The 24366-nt window shown below is 40.5% G+C and overlaps 1 protein-coding gene across 6 annotated transcripts; it reads left to right on the top strand.

Annotated features, from left to right (window-relative positions):
* The first annotated feature begins 1890 nt into the window (after positions 1 to 1890).
* LOC148873981 (uncharacterized) lies at positions 1891 to 23126 on the top strand. 6 transcript variants are annotated; one of them, XM_088965263.1, is made up of 9 exons: positions 1891 to 2507; positions 3323 to 3787; positions 3861 to 4346; positions 15986 to 16462; positions 16553 to 16630; positions 19753 to 19818; positions 20424 to 20906; positions 21067 to 21162; positions 22861 to 23126. In XM_088965263.1, exons 1-9 carry the CDS (start codon positions 2034 to 2036, stop codon positions 22966 to 22968), a joined length of 2733 nt encoding a protein of 910 aa, XP_088821389.1. In that variant the 5' UTR covers positions 1891 to 2033; the 3' UTR covers positions 22969 to 23126. The 6 variants fall into 6 exon arrangements, with proteins under 6 accessions (XP_088821389.1, XP_088821392.1, XP_088821390.1 ...); XM_088965266.1 differs by having other exon boundaries at positions 1960 to 2507; positions 16568 to 16630; XM_088965264.1 differs by having other exon boundaries at positions 1960 to 2507; positions 16568 to 16630; positions 19750 to 19818.
* Positions 23127 to 24366: the final 1240 nt, after the last annotated feature.

Here is a 24366-nt window from a genome sequence, read left to right as displayed (position 1 = left end):
TGCAAGATTAGCCCATCAGGTATTATCTTCAATGGTCTTACACTTAACCACTCAGCCCATAATGATCATACACTGCCTGACAAGAGAGGACCTCTCCCTCGGCTACAAGGAACAGTGTTGCACTCTCCACTTATATGGATCCCGGGAATTAAAACCTTTTGCAAACATTTTAGAAACCATAATGTATATACTTTTATATCTCATATAAAATATACTTCGCAAAAACAAATTTCAACGGTTGAAATCGACTGCCGGCAGTCTTGGTTTCCAACAGTGAGAGTGCATCCCCGATCATTACCTTTGTCCGACAAAGGGGCTGATCTTGTCACTATGATCACCCACTCAGATGAATTCTCGGATTGTCCCAACATACCCAGGTTTTGACCCCCACTAAGGATCTCACTGATTGGTACATCAAAGACAGTCCGATCCGACACCTAGTGCAGTATCATAATCGAGTCTAGGGGTCGGGTGTAACTTTCTAGTTTTGCCCATCAATCTCTAAGGTCCAGGGCAATACTGGAAATCTGGTTCAGTTCAAAGATTCAATTAATCCTACACTGTATGTGCCTAGGGTCTCACCCCGGTAGCTGAGACAAGCCACCCCAATCGACTTGGTGGAACCACAGTGTCAGCCTTGTCAGGATAGGTCTCCCCAGACCGACCCACTGGCTGTGAACATTCAAAACTAACACGATTCTCAATAAGTGTCCAGTTTAAGGGTAATACACAGAAACATACCAAGGGAACATGAATCAAATATGTACTTTTATTCATTTACAATAAACTCATAAAGTACATCAATTTTGATTGAAGCTAAGGGCATACAAAACTGTCTAACACTGATACCATATCAAATTTTGGTGGCAAAAGAATTTTGTATATTTTATTCATAGAGAGAGGTATTTATAGATACAAGAGACAGTCTAATCGTCTGTGTTACTCAATTTTGCAAGTGGCAAGATTCAGGGGAAATGTTCATATGAGAGCCTAGAGACAACTACTTTCTAAGAATCTAACAAATTAGCACGTGGCCATAACAACTTAATAGGTGGTGCAAAATTTTCATCATGTTTTAAGATGCAAAATTTGTATCATCTATGAATGTGAATGCTATAAACAGTGTAATTTTTGCATTAGGTAGGAGATGCATATGAAAGTGACAAATAGATGCCCTTAAAACAAGCAAGTTGAAATCCAAAATTATCTTGAATATATAAGTATTTAATTAATCAGCGATGAGCTGTGACCCTGTGACCAGACCAGGTATTTTGGCCATTGAAAAAAGATGAAAATGATGTGTTCATAAATAAGGGGCCATAGCAATTAAGGCTATGTTTGGTTTGAAGGAAAAAGTAGGAAAAGGAAAGGAAACCTTTATAAACCTTGTATGGATTTTCCTACCTTTTCCTTCCTTTCCTTACATTTTCCTTCAAACCAAACATAGCCTAAGGGTCACCATCCTCGGTTTCCGATCAATGGTCCCAGGAATCCCGACTTAATCCATCTTTACCATCGTAAATTATATTAACTGAAATGGTTAGGTCAGACCCAGGATAAGTCATAAATTTAATTTAGTAAGGCCAGGTCAATGAGTATCCATTTGTAATAATCAATTGCAGAATTCTTATATAAGTCTCCATAGTTTAGTGGCTCTGTTTTGTTGTGATTTGCAGTATTCGTAGTTTTTTGTTTGTTTGTTCGAATCAAGTTTTCTGTTCAACAAAACAATAAAAGAACCCACTAATAATTAATTTACTTGATTTTTTAAGCTTCAAACTCACCTAAATAAGGGATTTTTTCATTAACCAGATTGCATTATGAGATGAAAAAAAAAATCACCAAAACAAGGCATTAGTTCATTAAGGCTTGGATGATGATGCTGATGATGCAACCAACACTTGGGTCAATACCTCTTAGTTTCTTATATATATTGATTTAATTTTATTTTAAGTTGACCTAACAACTCTCAAGTCCATAAAGTTTTACAACTTCTCTCCCATATTGATGATTGTACACAGAGAACGGGATAGATGGAGGAAGTCCGAGCTGCTGCTTTAGCGGCCTACAGTGACTATTCAAGCGAGGAAAAGAATCTGGTAGTTGAGGCCTTCAAATCCTTGGCTTCTTACAAAGATGGCAAAGCCAGCTGCAAAGAGTTGGAAGATTTGTTCTCTGAATCCAGAAGCCAGCGAAAGGAAGAAATTTTCGCCAGAGTAGACCGAGATGGAGATGGGTATCTGAATCTCTACGATTTCATCACCCTGGCTTACACGTTCTACGGGACGTTCAGTTGTGACGAGTGTGTAGACAGAAACAGGCTAATAAAGGGCATGTCTTATTCCTGTGTCGAATGCATCGATTTGAGAAACTCCAACGACGACAATCGTTCGTACAATCTTTGCGTCAGATGTTATAAAAGTAAGCAATTCAGCCACCATCACTCTTTCTTCTTGGATAACTACCTGCAGTTGCAGAAGAGGAATCAGATGGCAAAGAAACTCAAGGTAAATATTATTGATTACACCAGACCCCATCTATCCATCTTTTTCTCTTTCTTTTCTCTCCAAAGAAGAGGGGGCACCTGCAGCTTTACGTTCGCCGAGAACGACGAAATAAGAAGAAAATTAAGAAGAATGGAGAAGGAAGTGGAATCTGGAGTTGTTTTTTCCAACTCTCTTTGTATTTTTTTAAATGCAAAACAATTAAATCGGCATTTCTTTGAAAAACAATATATGTTTTTTAAACTGTCAAAATAAAAATAAAATTTAATAATAGTGCATAAATTATATGATTTATAGAACATAATATTAAATAACCAGTTTTTTTTATTTAATAGAACATATATTTTTTAACCAATTTTAATACCAAATTTGATAATAGTGTATAAATTCAAGAACATATATATTTTTTTATTTCAGTTTTGAAAACGAAAAATACACATATATAACCAAGAACATGCTTTCTATGTTTTTGTTTTAAAAAACTAATTTTATTTACAAACCAGTTGGTTTTGTCTTGTTTTTGGAACTAGAAAAACAAAAAAAAAAAAAAAAGAAAAAATCAATTAATATTGGAAAGCACCCTCTTATTTGTTTTGAATTATTTTAGTAGTATTTTTTATATATCCAATTTTTATCTCTCCTATCTGTCATATAATGAAACTAGATCTTCATGGGGAAGTGATTGCTCTGGAAAAACTTTGTAATTTTAGTAGCTAATATTGTCTTTATCCTGCAACAATTTGATAGAAAATAAGGAATAATTTCTTATCATTTCTCGACAATTCTTTGTTGGTTTTACTTCAATCTTTGAAACCCAGGATAGAAAAAAAAGCAGAGAGTCACAGGAAGCCTTAGAAGCTGCCTTGGCATATTATGATGCATGTTCAATTGAGGAAAAGGAGCTGTTAGAGAAAGGGTTCATGCAACTTGATTTTGACAACGACGGAAGAGTTAGCTCTAAAGATTTTAATGCCTCTCCATTTGCCAATTCAGGACGGGGAATCAAATTGTTGGATAATTATTATATGGATTTCCAGACTTTCATTAAAAGTATATACAGAAGAGATTCGAAGGGTTGTTGCGAGCACTGCAATCTTTATATAGACGGCATGTTTTACTCTTGCGTAGAATGCTTCGACAGGTGGGATTCCAGTGGCAAGCACTGTCGCTATGATCTCTGTGTCAACTGCTATCGCACTCGGAAATTCGTCCACCCACACTCTTCATTCTTCGATAACTATGTTCTTCTGGAGAAGAGAAATTTGGCTTTAAAAGAATACAAGGTAAATTCACAAGATATAGTTACCATTAAACAAAACTTCTCTCTTTTCAACCCTGTAACAATTTCCCATACAGGAGAAGGAGAAGAGGAGAGAGGAGGAGGAAATCCGTGGCCCTGCTATGACAGACTACAAGAACTGTTCAGACGAGAAGAAGGAAGCAAGGATGAAGGCTTTCAGAGACCTCGATTCCAATAGTGATGACAAAATCAGTTATGAAGAATTGAAAGCTTTTCTCTCTAAGGAAGGATATACGGGTCAGAAATTTAAATCTCTTGCTGAGCTAGACAAAGATGGTGATGGATATCTTGATCAATGGGATTTCAATGTGCTTCAGTACATGATTGACAAAAGGGTTTCTTGTAAGGTCTGTGGACTGTTTATAAAGGGCTTGTGCTACAGCTGTGCTGAATGCATGAACAAGTGGATCTCCAAGAGCGGTGATAACTATTATGTCTGTCCTGCTTGTTATCAATATGGGAAATTTGTCCATGAACACTCCACCTTCTGGGATAACTATGAGATGCTTTGGAATAGAATGCAGGCTGCAAGAAATGAGGAGGTAAATTTCTTATAATGGGTTCTTAATTTCCGTTTTCTTTTCCCTTTTCCTATGTATAGTTGGTATGGAAAATATATAGGATGAAGTGATTCACTCATGGGATTCACTGATTCAGAACAAACCTTGGGTTGTAGAAACTGCGATATAATCCTAAAAGTTTACATTTAAGAATGGTGAGCATGAGAAGAACCAAAGAAGTGAAGGATGGAAGCCCTACTTTTCCATCTCGTCTTCAAGGAGACAATTCATTCTCACCATTGTACTGTCAAATACTGGTTGACCATATTTCTTAGCACAACAAATAACAAATTAGCTCTTCTTGTGCTTTGTTACTTCTTTTTCACCTGGACTAATGGCTATTATCATAGGTAGAATAACTCGTGACTAGCGAGTTATTCATGTCTAGCATGAATTGAGCTGAATTTGAGCTCATGTTTCTAGTTTGAATTGAGCTTGAGCCTATATTTGAACCTCATGTATTTTCTATCAAATTAGGCTTAAATAGCCAAATATTCACCTCAACTTTCTCAAATCCACCCTTAATCATATAGGTGCTAAGCCTAGCCTATGATACCCTACTAGCAATTAAGGGTGCAAGTCATAGGTCCGTTAATGTCAACCCTAATCCAACTTGAGCTACGAAAGCCCCAATCCAAAGTTTTCTAGTTGGGTTTGGGTTGGCTTAACTTCTCTACTTCCTTTTGGCCAAATGTTACTACTTCCTGGATCTTAGATTTGTGGTGGAGACCAGTTCAGTTTTAGCATTATTACATGGTCATGCTTTTGATATTTTGACTATAAACTTATAATTGTTCACTTACATATGTGCATGTAGACATGGATACATACATATATACATACATTTGTGGATGCATAGTCATACATACTGCATACACAAATAAATATTGTACACACGTACACAAATAAATGTGTATATAGGCTCCATTTGATTCATAGTTGGAATCCGAACTAAAATCCTTGGAATCAGAATTTGAATGGTCTATCCCCGTAGTTTATATGGTTAAGACAAGACTTGGGATGGAAATTAGAATTAACTGGAATGGAATTTCATTCCCAAAGGAGAGGAAATGACCATTTACAAATAAATATAGTACACACGCACATAAATAAATGTGTATATAGGCTCCATTTGATTGGTAGTCGAAATCCAAACTAAAATCCTTAAAATCAGAATTTGAATGGTCTATCTCCATAGTTTATATGGTTAAGGCAAGAATTGGGATGGAAATTAGAATTAACTGGTTTATATGGTTAAGGCAAGAATTGGGATGGAAATTAAAATTAACTGGAATGGAATTTTATTCCCAAAAGATAAGGAATGACCATTTCTTATATGCGGGGATGCCATTCCATCATGAATGGGAATGGTATTCCAATTCCTTCCAACCAAATAGTCGAAATTGAAATAAGTCATTCGCATTCCGATTACAGATCCCTATTCCTGTAAACCAGGTAGGCCCAAAATATTTATACATATATACAAACATGAAGCTCAGTTGGGTTTCGGTTGCGTCGAATTGGCCAAGGCCTAAGCCATAATCAACCAGAAGTTTAGTTATGTCCATACTTATGAAACTAAACTTAATTTATTTTTGGCTTGGATTCAGGCTAACTTGTCTCAAGTTGCAGCCCTTTTGGCAATACTCTCCTAGATTATAACCAATGCTTTCAATCCATTGTTGATTAGCCGGGCTTAAAAAAAACAACATTAACCCATATGTGGTCGGCACTCCATTAATTCATTCACAATTCCAATATTTATGCATTTTATTTGCTGTAGTCTTGTTGTTAGGGCACTTTTATTTGTTATCCCTTATTGGTAATCTTTCGTTATGGGAAATGTTTGTCGGTCAAATGTTTGAGTTATTATTTATCTAGGATATGGTTTTCATAGAAAAGAGATCAATTCCACGTATAGTTGGTCAATGACTTTTTATTATATCTAGGTTGCAAACACTGATGTTTAGTTTACCAAGATTTCTAGATCTTGTGAATGGATCATTATTTGTTTAATTATTTATTTACTTGGTTGATAATATGACTTGAATATGAGTTATTAAGACCGTATTATGTCATGTCAAACAAAAAGGGCCTGTTTCAATAAACGAAACGAGTTATGTGGATCGTGTTGTGTTACTTGTGTAATAAACAGGTCGCATTCTTGTTTAAAAACTTAATATGATTAATTAATCGTTTACGTATTTGTGTAATTGTGTCAATCCATATATCAAAATACCTTTCTCTTAACAGAACTCCAGCAGGAGATGAGACGACCAATTTGAAGGGATAGGAAATTCATCACATGGATGTCCAAAGATTGTGGAATAAGGGGGCCGAATTTTAAAAATTTTTCTCTCCCTTCAACTGGGAATCGAATTCCCTATTTAGAAAATCATATTTTCAAGGATCATTCTTGAACCATAAACTGAATCAGATCTGAAACAAAAGGAGTAAGGAGAGATAATACCTGATACAGAGAAATAATATCTCTCAATGGAGGTGTTCACACCCAAGGTAGGATCCAAAATCTGCTCCCACTGAAGATGGCACAGTGCAGGGTGGAGCAGAATCAACAGTGTTCTTCCAAAGAACTTGATCATTCCCAAGAATCACCTGGACAGTTTGTGAATATAACTCCTACCAATCTTTTCTCCAAAAGATTGGAATCAAGATCCAATCTTGGTTTCTCCCAAGGAATGGAGATCGAATTGCTGTAGGCAGCGGCTGCAGGAAGGAGGCGGCTAGAGAATATTTGCAGGGTGCAGAATTCTCTCTTCTGTGATCTCAGCTCTGAAGACAAGATTGTTGCTATCTATTGTGTTGTGTCTAAAGGCTGCCGCCCCTTCTTCTTTTTATAGACTTAAAGGAATCAACTCCTAATCCCATTAGGAGTTGCTAACCCAAATCATATTAGGAAGTTTTCAGATCTTATCTTATCTTATCTTATCTTATCTACAGATTAGATCAGTCATATCCTAATCTAATTAGGATGTTTTCAGATCTAAATCTCATTTAGATCTTGGACTCTCTGAGTAGATAGGGTGTGGGCCCAATCCTATCAGCTGATCTTATCTTAGAATTCGCCCCTTAAGTGACTAATCAAATTAGCCCAGTTCGAAATGGGCTTAAGGCCTATTTAGGGTTATGTATTCATTTAGCCTTCCAAACTGCTGCCCAGTTGGGCTTCCTTGTATGGCGTGGGACCCAAACATTGATCTACACATCAGCCACATGGGTTCAGCCTAGCCTTTGTTACAAGGCCTGGCCGAATACACTGTTATGGATAGTGCACCCCCTGAAACCCATCAGATGGGCTCTATGGGCCCAACACTTACCCTAAGTGGTCCCTGGGCCAAGCCACCTTGTAACACCCAGGGACTGTGGGTAGATGAAAGATTAGCCCATCAGGTATTATCCTCAATGGTCTTAGACTTAACCTCTCAGCCCATAATGATCATACACTGCCCGACAGGAGAGGACTTCTCCCTCGGCTGCAAGGAACAGTATTGCACTCTCTCAAGTATGGATCCCAGGAATTAAAACCTTTTGCAAATCATTTTGAAACCATAATATATATACTTTTATATCTCATATAAAATATATTTTGCAAAACAAATTTCAACGATTGAAATCAGCTACCGGCAGTCTTGGTTTCCATCAGTGAGAGTGCATCTCCGATCATTACCTTTGTCCGACAAAGAGGCTGATCATGTCACTATGATCACCCACTCAGATGAATTCTCAGACTGCCCCAACATACCCAGGTTTTGACCCCCGCTAAGGATCTCACTGATTGGTACATCAAAGACAACCTAATCCGACACCTAGTGCAGTGTCATAATCGAGTCTAGGGGTCGGGTGTAACTTTCTAGTTTTGCCCACCAATCTCCAAGGTCCAGGACAATACTGGAAATCTGGTCCAGTTCAAAGATTCAATTAATCCCACACTGTATGTGCCTAGGGTCTCACCCCGGTAGCTGAGACAAGCCACCCCAACCGACTTGGTGGCACCACAGTGTCAGCCTTGTCAGGATAGGTCTCCCCAGACTGACCCACTGGCTGTGAACATTCTAAACTAACACGATTCTCATTAAGTGTCCAGTTTAAGGGTATTTCACAGAAACATACCAAGGGAACCTGAATCAAATATGCACTTTTATTCATTTACAATAAACTTATAAAACACATCATTTTGATTGAAGCTAAGGGCATACAAAATTGTCTAACACAATTGCCATCCCTAATGGAGCTACAGAACAAGGGGTATTCCATGCCCCTTTTAGTAGGATTTCATCCAAAGTCTCCAAGTCTCCAGCACAACCAATCACTGAGAAAACTTACTATTGCCGCATGAGTTGGCCGAGGGCAATAAGGTAAATTTATTCTTCAGATTTTGAGCATTATTTAAGGACCTCGGGGCTTTGAAAGAGGTTGATCAAAGCGGATGACAACAAATTGAGGTGAATTATTCCTTCCGAGGACTATGGTAGCCGAGGACTACAAGTCGAGGTGAAGTCCCTGGTGACCTGAGATACTACCAGATAGGGAGTGTCAGAGACCTCAGGGTGGATACCCGAGGCAGAGGTTCCGATGTTCAAATTAGTACGAGGTGTGAAGAAGGGGAGAGTGCAAAAGTGCTCCTAGAGAGAGTCCTTGGATGCACCAGATCTCCCTGAATTAATGCTAGGTAGACAATGTGGGTGTAGGAAGTAAATGAGTGAATGATGTTGGAGTTACTCTGTTCTAGCACCTTTTAAGGGGTAGTTACCTCTTATTTATACTTGAGCGTGTTGGTGGTAGGTGAAGATGAACGCCCCAGATGAAATTCGTACGAGGTCAGACTGCAGGCCCCGACGGGTACGCCAAACAGCTGTGTGATTGGCTCCATACGGAGGCAACAAGGCTCCCTCATTGTTGCTGACGCTAACAGGCATTAGTGGGTTGGGCCTCCCAGCCCTATGTGGGTTGGGCTAAGCTAATCCACATCACTTGCCTCCCCCCTCCCGAGACCGAGGTGAGGCCTCGGCTTCTACCCGTAATGAGGGTAGTAATTGAAGTAAGGCTTCAAATTCGACCGATGGGAGTAGTGGTCGTTATGCCTTCGGATTCGTCAACCGAGGGATATCCTGCAGTGGTGTCATTTTCGCTATTTGCGTCGTCCCTCTTCGATTCAGAAGCGCGAGCAATGTGGATGCCTCGGCTTGGCGGGGGTGTTCCGTATCATGGACGAGCAAGTCACGTTAGCAGGGCTACCGTGCAAGGGACGGTCATCCCAGGAGTCCTGTGTTTGTTGGGTTGAATGGTCCGCCCGATGGTCCATGATGAGTGGGCCTTTCGGTTCGCTCGGTGGGTTGTCGTGGGCGATCTTCGCGGTCCACTCGGTGTCATTTCGCCTTCCGAGGGCATGTGCTAAGAGGTGGGGTGAGACTGGTTCGCAGAAGCAGGGGGCTCCCACATCTGTTGGATCTGTGTTGATCTAAACCGTTGCTTTGGGTGTTGTTTCATCTTCCGAGGGTCTGCGCTAGGGGGCTCCCACATCCGTTGGATCTGCATCAATCTGAACAATTGCTTTGGGCGTCGTTTTGTCTTCTGAGGGCCTGTGCTAGGTGGCGCGTCACAATTGGATGGTAGGAGTGGATTAGTTTCAGGCATCAGATTTAGAGAAATCTAGGCCGTTCATTTTCTTTTAAATAGGGGCCCTAGTAGTGACTTTCTTCTCCATTTGAACCTAGATGCCCTTGCTCTCGAGTGAACACAGCTCCCCAACTCTTAATTCCCCAGAACTTTTTTACTTCTCCCCTTCTTCGGGACATTTCACCCTCTTTTAGGTAATCTTAACATGTCATTTTTAGATTCTGGTCCCGAGTGCCATGAACTCCCGAACATCTTGGGAGGGAGCTCTCCTGCAACCCCCTCTCCTTTGTCTTCTCTAGGTTCTTTTGCTGTATCCCCCCTTCGATGGGAGGTGGCCATTTTGAGGGAGAGGTTAACCTCGGGGGGTGCCGAGGGCAGTCACTGGGGAAAGGACTCTCCCCATGAAAGCACTGCCTCGGCGTCACCGAGGGAGCCCGAGGGATCTCCTCTCCCCAAGGACAATGCTGTGGAACTCGTCGTTGGACCACTAGGAGGGAGTGTTGCCCAAAGGGTGGCTGACACTAGTGTCCCGTGTTTAGAGTTTGATAGCTCCTTAGATGTGTGCCAGTTCAAATCCTTGGCGAAGGGGTTCCACATGCCCCGATCTTATAGCTTGAGGGACCTCGACATGGGCAATAGGCCGTGGGCTCCCATGGAGGGAGAAATTTGTATCTACTAGCATTTTTTAGAGTTTGGCCTTAGGTTTCCATTCCCAACCTTAATCTCTGAACTGCAGGAGTGGTATAGCATCATTATCAGCCAGCTCGTACCCAATGCCCTCAGGACCATCGTGGTGATGATGGTGTGGTCTCGGCTCAGGGGCGTGGAGTTGACGTTAAGACTATTCTGCGCCATGTTCATGCTGAGGAAGCATGCTTCCGAGGCCAACATTTATTACTTCCACTCGAGGACAGGGAAGCCAGTGCACAACCCCTCGTCCGTTTACGGGTGGAAGGATAAGTTCTTCTACCTCTCCTGCACTGAGGGCTGGTGCTTTAGGTCTGACTAGGGGGAGGACTGCGTCATCGTTAAGAGATGTTCCCCGCCGCTCCAAGACAAAAAGGCTGCAATAGTAGCTCACCTGCTTGTGATGGGGACATTCTAGGCGAAGCTGTTGGTGGAGAAGGAAGTCCCCATAGTCTTCGTTGTGGTTAGTGTGTCTTCCACACTCTTTTCTTTTTTTCTAATGTGCTAACAACTTTCATTTGCTGTTTCGCAGAAGTGCTAATGGATGCCAAGGAACACTTGTTTGCAAAGGCCCGGGCGAAGTAGGCCAGGAAGAAGGCAAGAGGACAAACGCCGAAGAGGCCTGACGATGAAGCTGCCCCCTGCCCTGGTGAAGGGGGGAGATTCACAAGTATCCACCAAGGGGAATCAGTCAATGGTGGCACCAAAGAAACCACCGGGGGAGAGGCACAAAAAAAGCCTGGCACCGGGGAAGAGGTGCTAAAGAGGCCCACGGAGGGGCCTGAGATGGGAAAGAAGAGGCCCGCGGCTGACAGCCCTCGGCGGAAGCTTGCCAACACGGATAGGCAGGTCGAGGAGGTGGTGCAGAGGTCCACACCTAGGGCGCGCCCGTCCAGGCCTTTGGCAGCCCTTCATCAGTACAAGGTGTCTCCGAGAGGACCGAAGGGATTGGTAAGACTTTCTACCCCTAATGGCAGCTCCGAGAGGGGAACTCCATCCGTGACAAGGGGGTTAGCCAGGAGCTGGTTAGCGGATCCATCCTGCCGAGGGATCTTTATCGCCTTCTGCAAAGCGACCCCAAGTCCATTTACGATGAGGGCTTGTACCATTTGGCCAAGGTAAGACGTTCTTCAATATTTCATTATGTATATATTTTTATTTTTTATTTTCACTTATCGGTTTTGTGGAAGGCCTGTCTACACATCCTTGGGTTGGGGAACCGAACAAGGCCGGCCATGGGTCGCGCCGACAAGGCTGAGAAGGAGAAGAAAGTCGCTGAGGAGAAGCTCTAAAGGGAAAGGGAGAAGCTCTAGAAGGCAACCGCCGCCGCCGAGGAGAAGCACCAGAAATTCCGAAAGGCACTCCTAGATGAACAATCACTTTGGGTTTGTTTGAGGCTCAACTGAAGGAGGCGTGGCAAGGGCTCTCCAAAGAGTAAATTGAGTGGGTGCGGCTGGAGAGTATCGTCACGAAAGCGAAGAGACGAGCTGCCAAGGCTAAAAAGAGAGTTGTCAAGGCGGAAGCGAAAGCTGCCGAAGCCCTAGCTTCGGTAGAGGAGTCAAAGAAGGCAGTGATCGAGGCAGTGGAGGTGTACAAGAAGTCTTCCGACTTCCAGGATGCGTTGGTGGAGTATGCTTTATCATCCTACCTTGACGGTATTGCAGATACCAAGAAGGCACTCCTATTGGTGCTGCCAAATTTTGATGTCGAGGGACTGCAAGTGATCCCTAACGCTCCTGCCAAGGTCCAACCAGAGGAACATGTCGTTCCCTCTCCTGCCAATGTTGAGGTGCAGGCATAGACTTCCCCCCCCCCTTCTTTTTTGTTCTATTGTTGTAATACTTGCCATCTATTTTGTTGCTTTTTTTGTTTTTCTTTTAAGGCAATACAAAATTTTGTAAAGGCTGTACAAGACCAACATTGAATAGTGAATGAAGCCATTTTTTGTGTATACTATGTTTCGTGCATGTTGTCTCTTCCCTTTTCTCTTTTTTTTTGTGAGAGGTCCTTGCCCCTCCGAAAAGTTGAAACCACGATACACAAGGCACACACGATCCAGTCATAGTATTTGTTTATTTGCATGCTTGTCTCGGCTTATTGACATATTGGGAGCCAAAGTGGAGTCATACGTCCGAGGCGGGGCTCGTTTGGCTTCTAGATCCCGTGCTATCCTAGGTGAGGCCGAAGAGACCTAGCACCCTGACCGAGGTCTAGGGCCGAGGTACTCGGATGGATGAAGAGCCACGGCGGAGTAGCACCATCGGGGTGCAACTCCCCTGACTCATTCTTACCAAGTGTTTTCTCAGGGGTGACTGAGGCATCCCACCGGTGAAGCCGAGGGCTCTATCTCATTATTTTCTTTACTCTAAGTGCAGAAAGCCGAGGGGATCACAACACTCCGAGGTAACAAGGTGACGAGGTGAGGTGAAGAGGAACTTTGCTTAATTCATTCATTCATTACTTTCATAAAAAAAATTACGTTCATTTGTAGTACATCCGGAGGTTCTTCGAGTTCCACATCCAAAGGACAAGTCTCCCATCTAAGTTTTCTAGCAAAAATGTACCGAGGCCGAGAGCTTGCTTAATCTGGTAGGGGCCTTCCCAGTTGGGGCCCAACTTTCCTACTCTAGGTTCGAGAACCATGACCTTCCTAAGGGCAAGGTCTCTTTCTCTATAGTGCCTTTCTTTCACTCTAGAATTGTAGTTGTGGGCCGCTCACTGTTGATAGACGGTCATCCTAATTTGTGCTTGTTCTCGGGTTTCTTACAGCAGGTTTAAGTTTGCTTTGAGTGCTTCATCATTCTCGACTTCAGTATACCCTTGGATTCAAAGTGTTGGTTGGCCAATCTCATTGGGATCACTGCTTTTGTGCCGTAGGTCAGGCTGGAAGGGGTTTCTCCCGTCATTGTCCAAGGTGTGGTTCGGTACGCCCAAACAACGTTGTGTAGTTTGTCGGCCCACAGGCCTTTAGCTCTATCCAACCTGGTCTTTAGTCCATCCAGGACGGTTCTATTCATGACCTCGGCCAGGTTGTTCGTCTGGGAGTAGCCCACCGAGGTGTATTGTTGCTTGATGTCGAGGGGGGTGCACCATTCTCAGAATTTAGAGCCATCGAACTGTTTTCCATTGTCCTTGACCAGCATGTGGGGGAGGCCAAAGTGGCAAATAATGTTCTTCCAAAAGAAGTTCTGAATTGCCTGCATAGTGATAGTGGCTACGGGTTCGACCTCCACCCATTTACTGAAGTAATCCACAACAACAACGAGGTACTTCCTACTTCCTATTGCCTGAGGGAAGGAGCTGAGGAGGTCCATCTCCCACTTGGCAAAGGGCCAGGGGCTGCTGAGGGCCGAGAGGGTGGTGGCTAGTTGATGGCAGAGGTTGGCATGTCTCTGACACTGATCACATTTCCGCACCAGCTCGGCCGCATCTTTGTGAAGTGTCAGCCAGAAGTACCCTTGCCTTAATGTTTTTTGGGCTAGGGTCTGGCCGTTGAGGCGATTGCCGCAGATGCCTTGGTGAATTTCCCAGAGCACATACTCACCCTCCTCCCTGCCGAGGCAATGGAGGTAAGGCAAGGTGAAGGACCTCCTATACAATTTTCCTTCTAGCAAAGTGTAGTGTGATGCCTGTTGTCGGAGTTTTCGAGCTTCGTTCCTGTCATTGGGTAGCTTTCCCGTCAGTAGGAAGTCGATGATAGGATCCATCTAAGATGGTTCGGCTTCTACGGGTAGGATTTGGATGTCCTCTATGGAGGGTCGGGCTAATCTTTTCACGTGCACAATGCTGCCGAGAGCCGCATCCGAGGTGCTCACTAATTTGGACAGGGCATCGGCTCGGGAGTTCTCGGCTCATGGGACTAAAGTTTGAAAATGACATGTTAATGTTAAGATTACCTAAAAGAGGGTGAAATGTCCCGAAGAAGGGGAGAAGTAAAAAAGTTCTAGAGAATTGAGAGTTGGGGAGCTGCGTTCACTCGAGAGCAAGGGCATCAAGGTCCAAATGGAGAAGAAAGTCACTACTAGGGCCCCTATTTAAAAGAAAATGAATGGCCTGGATTTCTCTAAATCTGACGGCTGAAACTAATCTGCTCCTACCATCCAACTGTGACGCACCACCTAGCGCAAGTCCTCGAAAGATGGAACGATTCCCAAAGCAATGGTTCAGATCGGTGCAGATCTAACGGATGCGGGAATCGCTTAACGCAGGCACTCGGAAGACGAAACGATACCCAAAGCAACGGTTCCTATCGACGCAGATCCAACGGATGCGGGAGCCTCCCGCTTTAAGGACCATGGAGCCCAAACTTTCGCTCAAGTTCCGTGGTTCAACTCCCTACTTGTAACACGAGCGTGCTGACAAATTACTCCACCTGACCCTGGCAAATTACTCCACCTTAATATCCCCGCTCGGGTTACAAGCTGTCGCTACAGAGCTCGGCACCTTGATACCCTGTACGGAGGCAGCAGGGCTCCCTGATTGTTGCTGACGCTAACAGGCGTTAGTATGTGGGCTGGGCCAAGGTAACCCACATCACTCACCAAGTGGGTCATGTAAAACCTTGCTTCCATTGGGAATCAAACACAAGACCTCCCTGGGTCATGTGTTAATCGAAATTGGATTTCAATCATAGCTGAGGAAGCTGAGAACAACTTGTCGAAGGCTAAGGGATTTGGCCAATTACAGGTGCTGGCTAAGGAATTTAAGTGGTGCAGGGGTAACACAAGATAACATTGGAGAAGTTGGAACATACGGTTTTCGTGTCTTCATGAATAACAAATTTCTTCGGGATGCAGGTGGTATTTTGAGTGCTGCGAAAGACTCGACAAAAGCAGAATAGGGTACAATCTGGACTGCTATTGGTTTTTCTTAGATTAAGGATGGAGATCTGTTGTTTTGCTTTCTGATTGTAGGAATGCGGTGGAAGCAGAATTGGGTACAATCTGGACTGCCATTGGTTTTGCTAAAAGTGAAGGATCTAGATTTGTTTTGTTTTCTGATTTCTAGATACTAAACATAGTCTTGTTTAGACTGTCTAGATAAACTCCAATCACACTTGTTATTTTTTGATCAATTGGTTAAGTTTATTTTTGTTCTTGGGACTATGAACTATGCCACGCAAACTATAGCTCAAAAGCCAAAGTTTTCTGTTCACTCTTGTATCTGGTGGTACTATATCCGCCTCGAACTGTTTGTAGAAAAAAGCAATTTATGCTTCAGATCAGTTTTATTAAAAACATTCATAGAACAATTAGTTTTTACGTCTATCTAATGAATATTAAATAATTTATACACAGGACGAAAGGAGGAAGAAAGAGATGGATGAAATCAGAGTCGCTGCTGCTGCATATTATGAGAATTGTCCAAAAGGCGAAATCCAGGAAGTGGAGAAGACCTTTCGAGACCTAGATGCAGGCAGTAAAGGCAAAGTAAGCTTTAAAGAGTTCGATGCCTTCTACTCTGCTACTGGGTTCACTGATGAACTCGTTTACTTAGACCGGGACGGCGATGGATATCTCGATTTGCAGGATGCAATAGTCTATTACTACATTGATAAGACGAGAGCTCGATGTCAAGTTTGCAAACATTTTATAAATGGTATGTACTATTCCTGCATTGAATGTTTCGGTCAGAAGGGAAGTTTTGGCGATCGTAAAACATATAATCTCTGCTTCTCCTGCTATCCCACTGCGAGACTGGACCACCCACACTTCTTCTTGGATAACTACACTTTTCTTCAGATGATACTCAGTGCACCCACAAATGAAAACAAGGTAAGATGGAGACTTTCTTCTTGGAACTAAATTAGATTTGGTTCGTGTTAAAGAAATAGTTATAGAGATCGAGTGGGACTCTATCAACAGATAGCTACACTACAGGAAGAGAACGAGGTATTTACCGAGGATATTGCAACAGTTGAATCCACCCAGACAGATAATTCGGTATGGTACTTTTAATTACTTGAAAATATTTGTATTTTCTTTGGAAGGTGATTTTTGTGGTATTTTTTTTGTTAGTTTAATCTCTAGGTGTTCCTGCATTTGTCTTTTGCTTCAAAATTTAATATCATTGGTGACATAATCATGGATTTGAAAGCAGGACGGAACGGACGATCGGACCGGTTGACCTGGGAACCGGTCAGGTAACCGGTTCCATTTCACCTTAAAACTAATTTTGACCAAAAACCGTTGATTTGGTCAGGGACCCAATGATCCGGGCGGTCAAACCATCAACTCATTGACCCAAATAATGATTTTTGGTCATTTTTATTTTATTTGTTTTATTTATTTATTTATTTATTAAGTCAGAACAGGCCATCCGTTTGAACCAGATGGTCGGGCTGCTGTTCGACCCAGGAACCAGTCCCCATAATGGTTCAGTGTCTGGTCCAGTTTTAAAATCCTTGAACATAGTTCTTTATTCTCAATCTGTGGTTTAAAACAATTGAATTGATTTTCATTTTATAGGTAAGATTAATTCAACAATCTCAACGGAAATTTTCTTATAGTTATTTAGTACTAGCAGGGACCCGTGCTTTGTTAAAACAACTTTAGGAAATAGAGCTAGGAGTGCAAGTTGGGTGTACCCAATTCAAGCCCGACCGGTTCAATCAAAGCGTTTGCATACATTGGGTTGGAGTTTTTGAACTTTAAGAAGGGCTTGAGCCAAAAAAAAACTCAAGCCTAAAATAAACTCAAATTGGGCTTGGGTTGAGGCCTCGGGTACTGATCCGATGCAATTTAAGTTTGCCCAATATATATATATATATATATTCAAGAGTAGGGGTACGTTGGTTTTAAAACCCACATCTAATTTCCTATTATTTCTTGTTATATAAAAGCAATAAATAAGTAAAATAACATAAATAAACAACAAAATTTTCAATTATTTGATTAAGATGTAAAAGAACACATTAACTATCAATTATCCTTTACATCTAATTCAAAATATTATTAAATTCAACACCTAGTACATAAAGCTTATAAGCTTTCCAACAAAATACAGGTTGAGGGGGTTGGGTGTAGCCTAATACCGTACCCTACCCATAACGTACGGGCTATAGAATCCTAAAACCCAACATACCCCAAAACCCATCCTTCAAACAAAAAAACACGTCCCGTCAAAGTGGGTAGGTGTGGATACTCACCGGATAGGGTAGAAATTGCAATCCCTAAGCTCGAGATAGTTAGTTAAGGTTGAGTTGGGCCTAGGTTGGTAAGCTCAAGCTTATCCTTGAATTGAGCCAAGCTTGAGCTTGAGGTTTGAGACTTAGGATTGGATTGACCGTCAACTTCACCCAACCCACTCAAGTTGCACCTGGTAGGGACCAGTGCGATGCACGAGCTTTGTTAAGCGAAAGCTAAACAATAAAACATATAAGAGTAGACAATTCTTTTATATTTTAACCTTTTAAATAATTAATAATTAGTTATATTTTATATACTACTTTTAATAATTTTTTACAATACAAAAATAATAATAATTAATTTCATCTAAGTTGTTCATCAAATCAGTGAAACTGATCAATATGCCCCAACTCGACTCGAGTTGGCTAGTTTTCTAGTATTTATGGTGGGTTTTAATTCAACAATTTCCTAATGTAATCAGGTCGGGTCAGTTTCAGTTTGGCTATTTGTAAATTGGCAAAAACCAAGCTGAACCGACCATTATTATCATTATTTTGTGCTTTTAATAAAATTTTTAAGGTTATTACATCATTTCATTATTTAATCTATTTTATTTGTTTTTAAATAACATTTAGTATTTAATTTTTTTAATATTTATATTATTTAAAATTAATTATTTACAATATTATTTATCTATTTAAATAATATGATTATTTAGTTACTTCAATATTACTTATTTAATGAATTTCATAGTTCATTTTATATTTTGTAAAATATAAAATTATTATTAATTCAAATATCATGAAATCTATTATAACAAATTTCTACTTTTAATAAAATTTTTAAGTTTATTACATAATTTTTTCATTTTAACTATATAAAATTTAGTTATGTTAAGCATTTTGTTATTTAAAATATTTAGTTATTTAAATATTGAAATAAAATGTAAAATATTTAAAAATTTTCATTATTTAAATTTTATTTATTTTAAATTTATTACATAATATTAAATATTTTGTGATATAATACTTTTATATTTCTAATATTTTGTTATTTATAATATTTAGTTATTGAAATTTTTAAGTAATGTTTTTAATTTTAAATTTTATTATTTGAATAATATTTAAATTTAATAATTCATAAAATTATACATTATGTTGTTAGTACATAATTTTGTTATGAATTTCAGAAAAGTATAAAATTATTAATCATATGAATATTATTATATCTATGACATTTTTGTGTTTTTAATAAATATTTTAAATTTACTGAATTTCATTATAATATCTAAATAATTCTTAAATTTTTTAAATCAAACATTCTTTTGTTTGATATGGATGAAATGTGGGGGATACGATAAATAGGAATTAGAAATAATTTAGGAGAGAAACTCTAATAAATTAGAGATAGTTTAGAAGATAATTAGAAATTATATATAATTTAGGAGATAAATAGGAAATACATAATTTAGGAGAAAGTGGGGATAGTGGTGCCACTAGATTAGATTAGATTTTGGTAGATTCAGATTTTAAGTATAATTTTAGGAAGGGATATCTAAAGGGATAAATATAGACGAAAGAGGGATGGGCCAAACTTGTTAAGATGTCAAAATGAGAGAGAGAGAAGGGAGTGATGAGGTGACTTCTTGAGGGAGCAGAGAAGACTAAAATGAAGAGGGGCTGAGAGTTCTTGGTTGGGTTAAGGGAGAAATTTCAAGCCATGAAATTGGGAGGGGGGAAGGGTTTTTGATTCCACTAAATTCTACAAAATATATTGCTTTTGTTTTCATGTCACAAATCCCCTGGTAATCGAAGGACAGGCATATAATAATATTTTGTTTTCTGTATTTCCGCTTGGTAAGAGTATGGAAACTCATATTTCTTGTTTCCTCTTAATTTTCACTCATGTACAAACATTTTTGCATGGTAATATAGCAGGAAGAGAAAGATGCAGACGAAGAGGAAAATGCCATAGTACCATCTACTATTCGATCAAATTCTTTGGTATGTTTTTTCTTTTTTTTGACAAGTTAAATTCTTTTGCGTGGCTCTTCCCTCAAATTTCAAAGAAATTACTTTGGATATTCATCAAAATCCACTGGACCCTTCTGCATCAAGCTCAGCCCTGTTTGAGCGTAAACACACACATGTACTTAGACCAGAACGTACTAGGCCCAAGATCAGCCTAAATCCAGTCCGAAGTCATACATTAAGCCTTGTTGTAGGCCCAAGCAGGCCCACACTACTGAAAGCAAAACTTGGAACTGACAGAATCATGTTAAGGGAAATTAATTTTGAGCCACAGATCTCTCAGTCTTGGCTGAACAAGCTGGGCACTATCCTCAATCCTAGAAAACCTAATGAAAGTTCAATTAACATTCATTCTTTTTATTTTAAATTTTTATTAAAAAGATTTAGTATTGAAAAATATGGGTAGCTTGAAGCAAAAGTGGTCTGTCAAACCTGCTGCACCAACCTGAACTCGCACTGCAGGACTGGACCTATGTACTAACCACTGATAGATGGAGCAGAAACACATTAGTTCATCAAGTTTTCAAAGATTTCAAAAATTGATTATTTATAACCTACACCCATAATTTGATGTACAGGAGAAAGAGACGAAAAATGAGATCGATGAGATCCGTGAGGCTGCAGCCATTTATTACAATAGTTGTTCAAATGAAGAAAAGCAGAGAGTTCTAAGTATGTTCGTAACCTTGGATACTAACAGTGATGGAAAAGTGAGTTGTGAAGAGTTTGAAGCCTTCCCTTCTAGTGTGGGTTTACTGAAGCCTGCAATCGAAGATTTCATGGAATTAGACAGGGATGGCGATGGATATCTTGATTATCAGGATGCAAAGGTGTTGTATTATATGGATTTGACCAGGGAGATATGTCAAGTGTGTAGACGTTTTATCAAGGGTATGTACTACACCTGCGTAGAGTGTTTCGATCACAAAGGACGTCTCGGTGAACGTAAGACCCATAGTCTCTGCCTTGCTTGCTATGACACCGGAAGAGTGAATCACCCACACGTTTTCTTGGACAACTATGCTTTGCTTCGAACAAGAAGTCTGTCTGGGAAAGGAAAGGTAGCTTTTGAAACCCTTCATGAGAAAATATAAAATAAGAACTCTCATTTACTTGATCACTTTCCATTTTTCTAGTAGTAATATAGTTTTTTTTTTTTTGATTGATCAAACATTTAAATTCCTTGTGGAGCCGATGGTTTTGAAATTTAATTATCAACAGAAAAGTATACAACAGGAGGAGGAGGAAGACGAGGTGGTGAAGGAAATTCAAATGGAAGAAAAGGACTTAAGATCCCCTGTTGCATCAGACTCCATGGTATGGTTTTTCTTAAACTTGGTTAAATGCCTAGCAAGTGAATCCAGATTTCCCACCTCACTTTTCTATCGGCACCCTACCTACACCCACAGTACACTGCAGCTGCACATCTCACAAATACAAGATGGCGATGTGTGGCGGCAATACAAGGCGGGTAGGATGTAGGTTGAGTGAAGAGGAAATCTGGTTTGAGAGAGAGATCAGAAAGAGAGCCGCCTTATTACAAACATATAGTCTCTCAACGAACCACTTGAGCTGTTAATTAAGTGAGGTCCTTGAATAGGTTTTATTCTCTAACATGCCCCCTCATGAAAGCCCATTGGGCTTGAAGCATGGACAGAACAGGCCCACCCATACATTGTGCTGAAGCTTAAGTAATTATAATGGGTGATGAGAATTGAACATTAAACCACTTGGTCAAAGTGGATTTGAAACCATCTCAAAGGACCATTGAAACCTAAAAGCATAGCTGTTAAGTGAGGTCCTTGAATAGGTTTTATTCTCAAACATAGTTGATGTAGCACGATCTGGTCACTCCTAACTGGCAGGGGCCTTGCTCCTATCTGGCAACGGACAACACCTGAAAGGAGAAGGTGAAGGATTCCTGGGGAGCTCGCCCAGCGGGAACACTCCGATGCTTAAGTTAGAACTCGATGAAAAGCTTAGAGAGTAATGGCGAGCTAAGAGTGGAGATATGCACTACTTGATTACCGAAAATTCAATTACCTTTTTCCTTGGGGGTTGGAGCCCTTATATATTAATGTGATGCCAAATCAGGTGTAACCGCCTCTGATTTTCTGCTACAGTCGTTATTCGTCAGATTGATTTGATTGGCTCAGGTATCCGTCGTAGGGTACGGTCTTGTCACTTGAGAGACATTATGCAGATCTGGCGTGCACGACGCCACCTGACGTGAGATGTGGTCATAGTCCTCTGGACTGGCAGGTGCTGCGTCGCCGAACAAGAGACGTGGGAGTAGTTTGTCAAGCACGGTCTTGTCGGATAAGAAGTTTCCCAAAGGCTACGGGTTACTCAATAGCGAGTTCCTTTGTAGCGAGCTCCCTCGTAGCGAGCTCTAATAGCGAATTGCCTTGCAGCAAGCCATTCTGCAGCGAGCTATCTTGTGGCGAACTGTTCTGTTGGAGTTTCAGTGAGCTCATTACGTTGAATTATGGCTAAACTGTCATGCTGAGCTGTCACTCACGTCGAAGTCATATCCACGTGTCCCTTAGTTAGGAGGTCAGGTCAAATCACCCTCCATCAATAATCATCTCTCTCTCTCAACCAGATTTACTGCCCACTACTCTCCACCCATACCCTACCCGACTACCCGCCTTGAATTGCAGCCACACATCATCAGATTATATTGTGAAATGTTGTGTGACTGCAGTGTACTGTGGGTAGGATGCGGGTAGGGAGAGTGAGTAGTAATTATGGGTTCATATCCATGTATCTATCTGTTCAAATGTGTCTCTTAGGCTTTACTTGTGTGTATGTAGAGGTTTCTCCCTAGCCTTCTCTTCCTTCTCCTACCTTTTCTTCCACATCAAATACAGCCCTATTGTTTTCATATTTATATTTACACTGATAACTAATAATATCTTTTAGCCTTCCCTTCCATCCCATACTTTTCGTTTGAAATCAAATATTTTTGTTGACATTGATAAGTATAATAATATCTTTTTATTTCTTTGTCAGACTTTAGAAAACAGTTCAATATTTGCAGCCATGGCGCAAGAAGTGGCGAAAAGTACAGCCGTGGAATTTTTGAAAGATGTTCTATTGAGCCGATGTTCTATTATGTAATTATCCATTTTTTTTTTCTTTTTGTTGATACAGTATGCATGATGTGGTGCTTGAATGCACAGATGAAGAACTTGTACAAAAGAATAATGTACAGACCATATACAATTCAGACAGAAGGTTTCCTAGTCGGTGGTTTAATGAGTTGATTTTTTTATCTACATTTGTCAAATTAAATATGGAGTTGTAAGTCTCTGAGTTTTCCAACTCCACGACCTCTGTTGATGGAAAACATTTTGGCCCGAAACACCTTTTTGAATGTAAATAAAACTAGCTTCATAACGATTCTCTTATATTAGAAAATTATGACTTTGAACATCGAATGGTGGAGAATCTCATGCATTCACTCCCTCATTATCATTCTGTTTCTCCCATTCTCTTTACAAGTTGTTCACTATTAAATTGTGGGAGTACTGAGCTTCATTTGGATCGCCAAATTCCATTTTATTATCATCAACTTCACCAAGTAGATCATCATCATCTTCTTTGTACTCATTCATTCTCCTCATCTTCCAGGTATATTCTAGCAGGCATGTAAGAGGACTTTCCTTTCTTCTCCTTCTAGACAAGACGTTCAACTGATCTTGTTTTTATGATTCTACTGCCTCTTTCTTTCATTTCGTTCCAGATTTTTCTAATTCTCTCTCGCACTGAGACTTCCATTTTTCTCTTAGTCACCACCATATTCCAATTTCTACCTTGTTCAAATTTCTTGGCTTGCCAGCATCTTCATGCCATTGGGGTGCTAGGCCTCTGAGACAAGGCTGTCCTAATCTTCTTGGTCAGGGCAAGCCATTGACGAAGGCTCTAGTCTTCCTACCAAAGAGAGCCCTGGATCTCCTACCAAAGAAGGCTCTAGTCTTCCTACCAAAGAAGGACCAGCTACTATACAGAAACCTCTTACCAAAGAAAGATCAATCAGAGCAAAAAGGAAACTCTCATCTTTGCAAGTTTTCTACTGAAGACTTTTCCTTATTTATCTGTTTCTATTCTTGTAATTGTTTCTAATTTATTCCTTATTATTGTGTATGAATAATCAGTCATGTACAACCATTCAATATAATGGAATTCGACACATTCTTTGAAATTTATTCTTCTTTTAACTTTTACTTGGTATCAAAGCCTATGGCCTACAATACATCAATTGCTTCTGAAGCAATGAGCTCAAGCTCAACCTTCTCTAAACTGCTTCTATATCAATGACCCTCAGTTCAATTCCCAACATCTCACACTATCTTACTATCAAACTTAATGGAGATAATTTTCTTCTCTGGAAAGCTCAGTTGCTTCCAGTACTTTGAGCTCACAAACTCATGGGACTAGTTGATGGATCTGCCAAGCCTCCAGCAGAAATACTAGATCCAAATGGCAAGAGTATGATGATTCTGAACCCAGACTTTA

Source organism: Nelumbo lutea, chromosome 1, assembly GCF_056320005.1.
Source record: "Nelumbo lutea isolate HS-2025 chromosome 1, American lotus-T2T, whole genome shotgun sequence".
Taxonomy (NCBI): Eukaryota; Viridiplantae; Streptophyta; class Magnoliopsida; order Proteales; family Nelumbonaceae; genus Nelumbo; species Nelumbo lutea.
The sequence above is the reverse complement of the archived record's forward strand: the minus strand, read 5'-3'. Positions and strand labels throughout refer to the sequence as shown.